The 13,873-nt window shown below is 45.9% G+C and overlaps 1 protein-coding gene across 1 annotated transcript; it reads left to right on the forward strand.

Moving 5' to 3' along the window:
- Positions 1-202: 202 nt before the first annotated feature.
- On the forward strand, positions 203-12,997 carry TMEM98 (transmembrane protein 98). Its single transcript, XM_081838260.1, has 7 exons — positions 203-333; positions 5,173-5,380; positions 6,121-6,252; positions 7,295-7,328; positions 7,417-7,532; positions 10,130-10,189; positions 12,088-12,997. Exons 2-7 carry the CDS (start codon positions 5,250-5,252, stop codon positions 12,293-12,295), a joined length of 681 nt encoding a protein of 226 aa, XP_081694386.1. The 5' UTR covers positions 203-333; positions 5,173-5,249; the 3' UTR covers positions 12,296-12,997.
- Positions 12,998-13,873: the final 876 nt, after the last annotated feature.

The following is a 13,873-nucleotide window of genomic DNA, read 5'->3' on the forward strand; positions in this document are numbered from 1 at the left end:
TGTGTTTTCAAAAAAGGGAGAAAGTGATGTGGTTTTGTCCATGACAACTACATTCGGGCACTTTCTCCCACAGGGAAGGGTGAGCTCAGCATCCCTGCTGAGCTTGCCCCCACCCCCAAATCCCACCTCCATCCCCTTAGCTTGGCCAGCCCACTTTCTAATCTCTCCTCTGTCCATTTGGCATCTGTTCAGTATTATCCTGCTAAGGAATGCAGGCAGGAGGACCTGGTTCACCAGGAGTCGAAGAGAGGGTTGGTGCGGCCGGGACCAGAGGCCCGTCTTCGCTTGGTGGACTTTTGGCAAGGGGGACACTTTACCCAAGTCTTCCCTCAGGTAAATGAAAAAAGAAGAAATGTTTCTGCACACTCTCTTGCTGGTTTAAGGCCTCTTTGGTTCACTGGGTGAGTGGGGAGCAGTTCTTCCGTGTTCTATAGGGTGCAATTATTATTTTTCCCTGTTGCACTTTTTTTTGGTTAAGGTCTTGCTTCAAAAGCGGTGGCTGTTTTTACTGCGGGGGAAGAGAAACAGCCAGAGTTTAGTGATTAATCCTCTTTAAAAGAACAGCCGCAAGAAAGAAAACCAGACATTCCACAGGCAGTTCTGAAGAGGCCACTGTTTGCTGCCAAGGACTTTTTTCTTTTTTTGCTAAGGCAAAATTCCTGAGTGAGGAGGAGGAAAAGGTAACAGCAGCAACAGCAGCTGTGGATGTATCTGCTCCTTTCCTTCCTTCCTTCCTTCCTTCCTTCCTTCCTTCCTTCCTTCCTTTCATCTCTTCCCTCCTTAAACTCTTTGGAAAAGGTGGTAGTTAAAAAAAAGTTCATCATAATAAAATTATTGTGAATTCAGGGAGATAAGTAGCTAGACAACCTTTCAACAACATCTGAAGGCAGCCTTGTATAGGGAAGTTATTAAATGTTGAATGTTTTATTGTGTTTTTTATATGTGTTGGAAGTCGCCCAGAGTGGCTGGGGCAACCCAGTCTGATGGGCGGGGTATAAATAATAAAATTATTGGCATGATTATTATTATCTGTACTACCCTGGATTTCTTGTGGGTGGAACTGCACCCACAAACAAAGATAAGCAAAAGGGCCATTTTGAAAGCAAAGAGAAAGAGGGAAGTGAAAAAGATTTATCCGTCGCAAGCTGCACAGGCAGAGAGCCTCCCCTTTTTACATGTTGGGAAATAAAGTAAATTTCTAGCTCTTCATTAACGCCACGGAGACAGATGACGTGGAGGTGCTTAGAATTTCCAGTGGTCAAACGAATCGCATTTCTGTTATAATCAGAATAAATGAAGCAAAACATGGAAGTTTAAGTGTATTTTGTTCTGATTTGTGCCATTTATCTATAGGCTGAAATATCTGACTTTTCTTAGTGCGTGTTTTAAGAATCTGTTAAGCTCTAGACTAGAGACGGAAGGTCAAACAAAATACCCTACACATTAGGTTACATCCTGGCCTCTTGCACTGTAAAGTAGGCCCATAACTTAACACACGTGTAACTTGTGCACCCTGCGACGGGGTGAGCTCCCGTTGCTCGGTCCCTGCTCCTGCCAACCTAGCAGTTCGAAAGCACGTCAAAGTGCAAGTAGATAAATAGGTACTGCTCCAGCGGGAAGGTAAACGGCGTTTCCATGCGCTGTTCTGGTTCGCCAGAAGCGGCTTAGTCATGTTGGCCACATGACCCGGAAGCTGTACGTCGGCTCCCTCGGCCAATAAAGCGAGATGAGCGCCGCAACCCCAGAGTCAGTCACGACTGGACCTAATGGTCAGGGGCCCCTTTACCTTTACCTAACGTGCACATTCAGCTTTATGAACTTGGCCAATAAATAAATAAAAAAGGGTTGGGCAGCCAGGAAAAAGACTTTGGCAATTCCACCCACCATTGAACCCAATAACTATAGGCGGTTTTGGCTTTAGGTGTGATCTCCAGATCGTAAGTTGTGGGCCTTACTGTACCTGCAAACAGTGCCCATAATCCTCCCTCCCCAAAGCCAGCCAAGACGTTTTGTTACCGCTGGTAAATAAAAGACTGGGCCTCTCCTTGCTTCCGTGTACAGAAGCCGACCAGACTGGCGGCCGCTGAATCTTTCTTTGCCACAGACTGAGCGCACACCATGCATTTAAACCACGTGGTTTCCCTCCAAGAATCCTGGGAACTGTAGCACGTTGAGGGTGCTGGGAATTGTAGCTCTGCGAGGGGTAAAGGGCATTTTCCAGGATTCTTTGTGCGCGGGGGGTGTGTGCTTTAAATATACAGTGCTACCTCAGGTTAAATACTTAATTCATTCCGGAGGTCCATTCTTAACCTGAAACTGTTCTTAACCTGAAGCACCACTTTAGCTAATGGGGGCCTCTTGCTGCTGCTGCACCGCTGGAGCACGATTTCTGTTCTCATCCTGAAGCAAAGTTCTTAACCCGAGGTAATATTTCTGGGTTAGCGGAGTCTGTAACCTGAAGCGTATGTAACCTGAAGCATCTGTAACCCAAGGTACCACTGGATGGGAATTGCATGCCCTCCAACATTTCTCCGATGAAAATAGGGTAAAGGGAAAAGCGGGACGTCCCAAGGAAAAGCGGGACATTCCAGGATCAAATCGGAAAGCTGCTGTCAATCTGTAACTGTCCCTGGAAAATTGGGACACTTGGAGGGTCTGGGATTGCAGCTTCTCCCACCTCCTGGCACTTGATGTTGGAGGCAGCCGCCTCGCTTTCCCCGACAATGGGGCTAGATTTTCCCACAGCTTGTGTGAGTACTCGAAACACACCCATCCCCGTTTGCTTCAAGATGACGACTGGGCAGGCCTAGCGAGGCCAGCAGTGCTTCCAAGGAAACTCTCTCCCCTTCCTTGCACTGTTTGCTTTGGGCCGGGAAGACGGGGGGCAAAGGTCAGCAGCGCCGCTGGTGTTTGCTCCATTGCTTTCCTCGCACGGAAGTTCCTCCCGGCAACAGCGGCGGCTGTGATCCTGCGGAGGCCAGGTGGGTTTCCCAGGTGGGTTGGCTCGATTTGCATGAGGACACTCACCTGGTCCTGTTCCAGAAGGTGCATCACTGTGTGTATTAGCCAAGGGAGGGGCTGTTGGCCACAACCGCCTCTTCCAGATCAGCCCTTTAGCGTCATTGTTTGGGGTTGTCATTTGGGTTCGCACAAGGCATCAGCCCAAAGGTGGGAGGTGAGCCTTGCACCTTTTAATAGTTGGGTGAATTTCAGCAGATTTGTGTAATCCGGCCAACAGTTTCAGAATCCATCAACGTGCCTGCCTAATTGCCATCGAAATAAAAATACAGTGGTATCTTGGGTTATATACGCTTCAGGTTACAGACTCCACTAACCCAGAAATAGTGGTTCAGGTTAAGAACTTTGCTTCAGGATGAGAACAGAAATCGTGCTCCGGTGGCGCGGCGGCAGCAGGAGGCCCCATTAGCTAAAGTGGTGCTTCAGGTTAAGAACCATTTCAGGTTAAGAACGGACCTCCGGAACGAATTAAGTACTTAACCTGAGGTACCACTGTAAAGGGGGTAATTTTTTAGAAAATGAGCAGACACACAGCGCACCCAAGAAATTTTGCTGCCTGAGATGAAGGGCAAGATTGTGGGTCGCTCCAGCTTGTTCCATGTACAGAAGCCAACTAGAACAGCAGTTTAGGTCCCGTCCTCAGCATACAGCGAAAACGTTCTCAAGTTGCTTTAACTGTCATGGCTTTCCTTATTGGGACGCGGGTGGCGCTGTGGTCTAAACCACTGAGGCTCTTGGGCTTGCCGATCAGAAGGTCAGTGATTTGAATCCCCGTGACGGGGTGAGCTTCCTTTGCTCTGTCCCAGCTCCTGCCAACCTAGCAGTTTGAAAGCACACCAGCGCAAGTAGATAAATAGGTACTGCTCCGGCGGGAAGGTAAACGGCATTTCCGTGCACTCTGGTTTCCGTCACGGTGTCCCATTGTGCCAGAAGTGGTTTGGTCCTTCTGGCCACATGACCCGGAAAGCTGTCTGTGGACAAACGCCGGCTCCCTCGGCCTGAAAGCAAGATGAGCGCCACAACCCCATAGTCGCCTTTGAGTGGATTTAACTGTCCAGGGGTCCTTTACCTTTACCTTTTTTTAAACATGGCTTTCCCCAAAGAATCCTGGGAACTTTGTTCAGGGTTCTGGGAACGAGAGCTTTGCAAGATGGGCACCCTTAACCCTTGTCTTATAATGTTACAAAAATAAGAATCGGGGTTCCCTGAAGGTCAATGCAGATCCCCATGTGCTGCCTTTCAACTAGATCTACTATTTTACGTACACAGGCATGTGAAAATGATTTGTGGTGCTCCGATATCTTCATTTCCGGAGGGATTAAATGGTATTTTCTTTGGCGTTCCATTTCATGTGATGAACTTGTACACCATTCTATTGAAACTGGAGCAAAACCAGGCGTCTACACACAAACACACACACACATACCAAACACCTGAAGTGAGCAACAATTGGTGTTAGGCAACAGGGCAGTGGAGGAAAGTAGACTGCAATCCACCGATTTCTGCAATCCATCAATTGGCCAATTTCTGGTGAACCACCAAGTGCCTGTTCTGCAGGGATTCATGAAAAGGATGCTGAACACAGTGGAATTTTCACCTGGTCTTGTAAGGCACTTAACAAGCATTAAGCAGGTGCACATACTCAGGAACACTGAATTAGGATTAAGGTAAAGGTAAAGGGACCCATGACTGACTCTGGGGTTGTGGCGCTCATCTCGCTTTATTGGCCGAGGGAGCCGGCGTTTGTCCACAGACAGCTTCCGGGTCATGTGGCCAGCATGACTAAGCCGCTTCTGGCAAACCAGAGCAGCGCATGGAAACGCCGTTTACCTTCCTGCCTATTTATCTACTTGCACTTTGTGCTTTCGAACTGCTAGGTGGGCAGGAGCTGGGACCGAACAACGGGAGCTCACCCCGTCGCGGGGATTCGAACCGCCGACCTTCTGATCGGCAAGTCCTAGGCTCTGTGGTTTAACCCACAGCGCCACCCACGTCCCGGAATATGGATTACTCATGCCTTAACATTTCAAGAGAACTCAAGCACAGATTCTTGCTTTGTAAAAAATATCTCACATCACAAGGACTCGGTGGAAGATGGGTAGATACCGCTTGAGACAGTCCAGCCCATCTCATTTTTGCTCCCTTTCATTCTAGGTGGAAGCGCTTCTGAAGTGTCCTAAAGTCTCCGATGTCCTAAGTGTCCTCTTCCCTGAGGGTACAAGGGGCCAGCAATGGAGACGGTTGTGATTGTAGCCATTGGGGTGCTGGCAACCATCTTCCTGGCTTCTTTCGTGGCTCTGGTTGTGGTGTGCAGGCAACGTTACTGCCGGCCCAAGGACTTCTCAAACCATTATGATACCAGGTGAGCGTGCAAATTTTTGAAAAAGAAACTGTTATATACTGAAGTTCTCACCCTGGGCCAGCAGGGGGATACTGTAGATAGTTATGCAAATGAAGGATCAAAAGTGACGTTCAGTGATTGGATAGTTTGTATGCAAATGAAGGATCGAAAGTGACGTTCAGTGATTGGATAGTTTTAGAAAGTTGCTACAGTTACGTTGTTATGGAGCTCTATATAAGCAGGCTAACTGAGCTCTTCAGTTCAGTTCTGTTCTGGCCTCTGAATAAAGAAGAGCTGTTTGAAGAATCGCTGTGTCGTCTGATATGTTCACCCACAACTTAACAGAAACGGTGAGGATGCGACGTAACGTTCCCCTCCTTGTCCGTCTCCACGAGACGTTGCACCGGGTGATGCAGAAGAACTCTGTGCTCTCAAAATTGAGTGTCAGGATGGGAAAAAAATATTGAATATATGGAAAATAATTGTGTACAGCTGAAAACGCAGGCACCATTAAGATAAAATTCAGCAGTGTAAATAAGTTTTGATGGATGCACTAATGGAAAACCAATTGGTATTGTTTTTGTAAAATATTTAAGATTTAAGATGTGTAAAATGAACCATGGAAAGAGAAGAAGGGAAGTCATTGATATCTGAAGGATGTGAAATGAGTATTTGAAATTGTAAAACTGAAAATTTAATAAAAATTATTAAAGAAGGAAAGAAAATGCTGATCCCAGTTCACCTTTGAACTTTCCCCTCAGGCCCATCGTTGACTTCAGTGGCACCATGGAAACCCAGTCTGAACCTTCAGAACTAGAATTGGATGACGTGGTTCTGACAAACCCACATATTGAGGCCATCCTGGAGAATGCAGACTGGATTGAAGATGCTTCGTAAGTTTTGCAGCGATGCCTTCCCAGACAGCATAAAATGGGGAACAGGGGATTTTTTTTTATTCACCCAGAATTGTGACAGGTATTAGGAACCACTTCAGACGTCGTCTTCTTCTTTGGCGATCACTTGTAGCCGAACAAGATTGTCTTCCATGAACACGGTCTTAACAGTGAGTCCGTAAGTGACTGTGGAGGCCAATTCTGGATCCACACGTCTTTGCACAGTGGGAAAATAGGTTTCCGGGCGGGAGTTGATCACGGTGAGGGTTTGCCAAACATGCCTTCCTCTTAGCATGCTTCTCCCTTTCCTCCTGAGTTCGAGCGTCTTCAAAGTTCATGACACCTTTGGTAAAGGCTGTTCTCCAATTGGAGTGTTCGCAGGCAGTGTTTCCCAGTGGTCAGTGTTTATACTACATTTTTTAAGATTTGCCTTGAGAGAGTCTTTAGACCTCTTTTGTTGACCACCAGCATTACGCTTTCCATTTTTAAGTTCGGAATAGAGTCGTTGCTTTGGAAGACGATAATCAGCACAACATGACCAGGCCAATGAAGCTGATGTTGAAGAATCATTGCTTTGACACTGGTGATCTTTGCTTCTTCCAGTACACTGGCATTCGTTTGCCGGTGTAATTAATTAATACAACACCAGAGATTATAGTCTATCTGAGTGTTTAGCACGGGGGGGTGAAACTCAGAGCAGCTGGCAAGCCAGACTTTTCCCATGGAAAATGCTGTATAATTTTTCAGGGGGGGGGGTGGAATAGCTGACTTTGATGGGAGGAAGATGAATGGTGAACTTTGAGAAATACCCCTTGCCATTAGGAGCAGGGAACCAATGAGATTTTTCAAAATTTGCAGTTTTCCCAATTTTGCAATGTAGCTCCCTAACCAATAATCACGTGTGCAATCAGTCCTGTGATTTTTCCGTTTTCTGCGTTGACTACAAAAGCTTGGATGACTCTTTCAGTGGTATCTGCTAAAATGCCTCATTGCTTCTCTAACTCACTGCTGTGTTTCCCCCCCTCTTTCTTCCTCCTTTCAGGGGCCTGGTCTCCCATTGCATTGCTATCCTGAAGGTAAATCCCTTTTTTTGGTGGGGGAGGGACTGCAATGTGAGGATGCTATACGCGGCAGCACCGACTCACACCATCCCTCTTTTGACAGATCTGCCACACCCTCACCGAGAAGCTTGTTGCCATGACGATGGGTTCGGGGGCCCAGATGAAGCCTCCGGCAAGCCTCAGTGACATCATTGTGGTTGCCAAGCGGATCAGCCCCAGGTGAGAGTTGCCAGGGGGCGATGCCAAACTGGCGGGAAGCATTAGAGCAGGGCGAGGGAAGTTTTGCATCCCTCCAGGTGTTGTCACATGACAACAACAAAGGTGCAGAGCAAGGGTCGGCAAGGTTTACCTCGCCTGGGCCAGTTCACTCCCACGGAGATTGCTCCATGGGCTGGATTGCGTCTGCGCAGATGTGATTTTCGGCGTCTGCGCAGACGCGATTTTCAGCATTTATACCCCTATCTGGCTAGGTTTCCCCAGCCACGCTGAGCATTTCCCAACAGAATATTAAATACATGATAAAATATCAAACATTGAAAATGTCCCTAAACAGGGCTGCCTTCAGATGTCTTCTAAAAATCAGATAGTTGTTTATTTCCTTGACATCTGATGGGGTGGCGTTCCACAGGGTGGGTGCCACTACAAAGAAGGCCCTCTGCCTGGTTGCCTGCAACCTCACTTCTCACAGGGAGGGAACTGCCAGAAGGCCCTCAGAGCTAGACCTCAGTGTCCGGGCTGAGCGATGGGGGGGGGGAGACGCTCCTTCAGGTGTACTGGACCGAGGCCGTTTAGGGCTTTAAAGGTCAGCACCAACACTTTGAATTGTGCTCAGAAACGTACTGGGAGCCAATGTAGGTCTTTAAAGACAGGTGTTATAATGTCTCGGCGGCCGCTCCCAGTCACCAGTCTAGCTGCGACATTCTGGATTAGTTGCAGTTTGTGGGTCACCTTCAAAGATAGCCCCACATAGAGCACATTGCAGTAGTCCAAGCAAGAGATAACTAGAGCATTCACCACTCTGGCGAGACAGTGCCCAGGCAGGTAGGGTCTCAGCCTGCGTACCAGATGGAGCTGTTAAACAGCTGCCCTGGACACAGAATTGACCTGCGCCTCTATGGACAGCTGTGAGTCCAAAATGACTCCCAGGCTGTGCACCTGGTCCTTCAGGAGTCCATTCAGGACTCTCAAATCACCCCTGGACTACAACTCTACTCATCCCTGACCACTGGCCATGCTGGCTGGGGCAGGTGGGAATAGGAGTGCAATGACAGGTTCTCCACCTCTGGTCTAGCTAATGGTTTTCCATCCAGGGCTGGGGGGAAAATAATTCCAATTTTCTGCAGTGCGAAAAGCATGAGGGATGAAACATAAGAGATCCACAGTTTGACATTTTTGGGAGCTGCCCAGAGTGGCTGGGGAAACCCAGCCAGATGGGCGGGGTATAAATAAATAAATTGTTGTTGCTGTTGTGGTTAGCCGCCGCATAAAAAGTGTGTGAACAAACTGGCCATTTCAGTGAACACCTACTGCGGAAGTGCTTTTATGTTTGATGGTGTTTTTATATTTTGCTTGAAGCCCCCAAGAACAGCTGGGACAACCCACTCAGAGGGGCAGCATATGAATAATAAAATTGTGGGATGTGAAACACAAGAGCAGTCAAGTACAACATTCCTAGAGTGAACATGTTTACACATGGGGAGGAATGTTTGTCCACCCAGCAGGTAAACTTCCTGTTTCCTTCTGGGCTGGGACAGACTTCCTCTGCATGTGACTAGAGGTGGGCGTGGCCTCACCTGTGCAGGTAACGACAAAAGCACAGGGCAGGGCAGCTATCTCTCTCTCTCTCTCTCTGACTACATGCATCAAAGAAGCAACATCTGCTTAGCCAAAGATGCTCTCTTGGCCTCCAGCCAAGAGAGGACAAAGGGACTGTCTCTTTATGAGATAGTTTCCATGTGTATGTTACTTTTCTAAGCTAAGTCTGCCTTCTGGGATCCGATTGTGAACAGAATGTGAGTAAACTCTATTTATACTTTTATAGAAGACTGTGTTGTGTCTTATCTTTTATGAGGGAATAAGGGGGAAATACCAGAACATTTATTATAGAGGCTTTAGGGAGCCTGAGCAAATGCATCCGCTGTGAGTTTAAAAAGGGGAATGTTACTCTGCTAAATTGTGAACTTGTTAACACAAGTTGGAAAGGCTATAACCAAACAATATATCCTCTCCTGCATCCCTGAACATTCCCACAAAAATTAATAGTAGTAGCAGTAACATCAGTCTGCAAATTCTCCTTTATTCCAGCCCACTCCTTCCCCATTAACCTGAATTGTATTGGGCTAGGGCATACAGTGGTGCCTCGCAAGACGAAAATAATTCGTTCCGCGAGTTTTTTCGTCTTGCGATTTTTTCATCTTGCAAAGCACGGCCATTAGCGGCTTAGAGGATTAGCGCTATTAGCGGCTTAGCGGCTATTAGCGGCTAAGCGGCTTAGCGGCTTAGCGACTTAGAAAAAGGTGGGGGGAAGGGGGAAAAAGTCGGAAAAACTCACAAGACGTTTTCGTCTTGCGAAGCAAGCCCATAGGGAAATTCGTCTTGCGAAGCACCTCGAAAACGGAAAACCCTTTCGTCTAGCGGGTTTTTCGTCTTGCGAGGCATTCGTCTTGCGGGGCACCACTGTATTGTTTATTCTCACAGCCTCTTTTTCTTAATGTGCCTGTAGCTCTTATTAATCCAATACACACCACTTGTGTTACAAAGGACCTTGAAGGAGCCATCTCTTCCCGATAGGCTATTGGGTTTCTTTTTTCTCCCAGGGTCGATGATGTGGTCCGATCCATGTACCCACCACTGGATCCCAAACTCCTGGATGCCAGGTGAGTAGGCAATGTCGGATAGGCGAGCTGTCAGTGGAGGATAACAGGAATTGCGCAACATGGTCATACATCCTCTTTGGCAATCAATTATGGCCGAGTAAGAGCCTTCCATGAACACGGTCTTAACAGTGAGTCCGAAAGTGACTGTGGAGGCCGATTCTGGATCCACACGTCCTTCCACAGTGGGAACATAGGTGGGGTTACCATAAGTGAAAATCTGGACACAGAAGTTGTTGAGGGTGGGTTTTTGGTTTATTTTGCTATTTTTCTGTTTTTTAGCTATTTTTTAAGGAAAATTGCAAACATAAAATCCCGACACTTCCTGTATGGACTGCAATAATGCCAGACATTTTGAGTGCTTTTCGGAAATTCTGCCTGGGTGCCATTTTTGAAGGACGAAACCAAGAGATGTTCAGAGAACATCCGGAACATATTGGAGCCCTAGACATAGGTTTTTGAGTGGGAGTTGAGCACGGTGAGGATTTGCCAAATGTGCCTTCCTCTTAGCTCGTTTCTCCCTTTTGTCCTGAGTTTCTTTAAAGTCCATGACACCTTTGATAAAGGCTATCCTCTAATTGCCTTCTTGAGCCACATTCATACCAAAAGTTCGTTCCATGGGCTTTGCCTTTATTTTATTGTTTTGTTTTATCATTATGATGAGTGTTTTCCGTTATAGTGTTTATCATTATGATAGTGTTATAGCGTTTTATGAATTGATTGTTTCGGTTTTATGTCGTATATCATTTTGGAATTTATACTGTATTTTTTTTAAAAAAATATTATTTAAATTTGATTTTACAATTTCATTCACACTCATAATCACAAATAATAGAAATTATGCAAGATTCTTCCCAATCTCAAGACTTCCCTCCTCCCCTCTGTGGGCTCTGTAAGTAACTTTTTAAACTGCATATTATAAGTCCATCTAATTGACAGTCCTCCATTGTGTCCAAGATCTGTGAAACATTGCAAGAGTTATTTAAAACCTGCCAAAGAGTTTAAGTGTTTACAGTGGTCTCTCAAATATAATGTAAATTTGTCCCAGTCTTTACTGAAGTTTTGATCCTCCTGGTTTCTGATTTTCCCGGTTAATCTTGCCATCTCTGCGTAGTCCAATAATTTCTGCCAGTCTACTCTGGTAGGTATCTTACCATCTTTCTAACTCTGGGCAAGAAGCATTCTTGCAGCTGTTGTAGCATACATAAACAATATTTTCAGTTCCTTTGGTATTTCTGCTCCTACGATTCCTAACAAAAAGGCTTCTGGTTTTTAAACAAAAGTTATTTTAAACATTTTTTTCAATTCATTGTATATCACTTCCTAGAATTCCTTTATTACTTTACAGTTCCACCACATATGATAAAAGGTGCCTTCCTTTTCCTTACATTTCCAACAAACATTTGAACTTGTCCGGTACAATGGTACCTCGGGTTAAGTACTTAATTCGTTCCGGAGGTCCGTTCTTAACCTGAAACTGTTCTTAACCTGAAGCACCACTTTAGCTAATGAGGCTTCCCGCTGCCACTGCCGCCGCACAATTTCTGTTCTCATCCTGAAGCAACGTTCTTAACCCGAGGTACTATTTCTGGGTTAGTGGAGTCTGTAACCTGAAGCGTCTGTAAGCTGAGGCATCTGCAACCTGAGGTACCACTGTACATTTTTGCTAATCTTCTCAGAGTTAAATACCAGCAATACATCATTTTCATATAATTTTCTTTTAAATTTCTTTTCTTTTAATTTTCTTTTAACGCATAACACGCTGTATTGAATTATTTTTAATCCCGTGAACAAACAACAAATAGTAATTCCTTTTCTGTGCCGGGGGCAGGGGAATGGGGGCATTTGGTGGGATGGGTTCAGCTCCATCCTTATTCTGACCAGTCTCCATCCTTTTGAAGGACAACTGCACTGCTCCTTTCCGTCAGCCACCTGGTCTTGATCACCCGCAACGCCTGCCACTCTCCCAGCCGCATGGACTGGATTGACCAATCGCTGTCTGCGGCAGAGGAGCACATGGCTGTGTTGCGCGAGGCAGCCCTCGCCTCGGAACCGGAGCGCTCGGGGCCCAGCGGCGATGCTTTCCTGCAGGAGCAATCAACGATCTGAGGGAGGAATCCAAAACCCAGAGCTCCTCGGATGAACTGCTCCCCGTTTCCTCCTCTCTTCCCCTCACCTAGTGCCGCGGTCGTGAACGCGAAGCTTGTGCCGCTCGCTGCATAGTGTAGTTTTGCCGCACGGTTAGCACCCCAGAGATACAGGACTGAATCTCCGCTCCTTTGCTGTCTTGTTCTAATTCTCTCCCATGTGTGGAATTGGTGACACTGAAGTGGTTTTGATGCCAGGGGATGCTGTTGGTGGTGGCTGTTGTTTTTCCCACAGCGAGAAGAAAAATATCATCTATTGCTGAAGTACAAATAAGGCCACATAAAGGGGTGCTGTGTCAAAAACTGCAAACCATACAGATTGCAAAGATATGTCTGGGGTTTGAGGGCATGGTGAGTAGGATTTCTGGCTTTGCGTTATTATCCGAGACCATTATTATCACAAGCTGCATTTGAAAGCTCCCTCCATTTCTGGGAATGTAGAAATGTTGTTGGATTCTAAGGCCTGTGTTCCTAAAGTTTTATTTATATACTCTGAGCCTCCTACAATCCAAACTGAGGACTACAGAGAGCTGGAATGTAACTCTTCTTCTTCCAGTACATTTCTGGTGCACAGAACCGATGTTTAAGTTTAAATTGTGTTGTTGGTTTTTTAACATTTAAAATGTAAGCAGATTCCTCCCTAATACAGCTTATGGCACTTTCACCTGGGTTGTTTTTATTGAGCATTCCTCATAGAATTATAGAGTTGAAAGGGACCCCATGTCATCTAGTCCAGCCCCCTGCAATGCCAAAATCTTGATTTGTTCACTTACAATTTGCGCAGAGGTTATATGACATCACTTGAAGTCCTGTGCGATTGTCTTCCACTTTCCGTACTGAAAAAAAGTCTGATAAGAAGAGAAGGAATAGCAAATTGCACTGGAAAGTGTGGCAAAATAACCACTGGCTTGTAATAACCACTGGATCTTTGTGTACAAATCAGAATGAATTCGCAATAAACAGCCAGTCGGATGTCCCCTTTGTCTAAATTGGCTTTATGCAAGAGGTTTTTCCTCCTATGCGAAGGAACATGTTTATACTTTGGGGATAAACCTGTCAGCATTTTTATCCTTTGGGATTGCATATGCATATGTTTCTTGATATTTAGGATGAGTGCTGCCCCTAGGCCTAACCATTTGGCCACCATGCCTTGCAAACTACTTCAAAAATAAAAGGGCCCTTTTCAAAATATATATTTAGGGAGGGGGAGAAATAAAATATTTAGGGCAGCTCTTCAGATCATCTTTCCCCCATCAAATCCGTGTATGTCCCACTCTGAAAATGAATTTTAAAAACGAATTTGCTCATGCTCGAGTCTAAAATGAGAGGTGAAGAGACTGAGACCCATTCCATGTCATGCTATCAGATGCAGATATCACTCCACCAGGACCAGCCCAATACATTTAGCCGTCTATATTTGAGCATTAAATACGTCCCTTGAAATTCAAAGTGCAGGAGTACATAAGGCAGAAAACCCTACCTTTATAGGAAAAATACAACTGTAATAAATAAAATAATTAACAATCTGCTTCCCTTTTGT

The sequence above is a fragment of the Podarcis erhardii genome (assembly GCF_964252035.2).
Source record: "Podarcis erhardii genome assembly, chromosome: 13".
NCBI classification, from domain to species: Eukaryota; Metazoa; Chordata; class Lepidosauria; order Squamata; family Lacertidae; genus Podarcis; species Podarcis erhardii.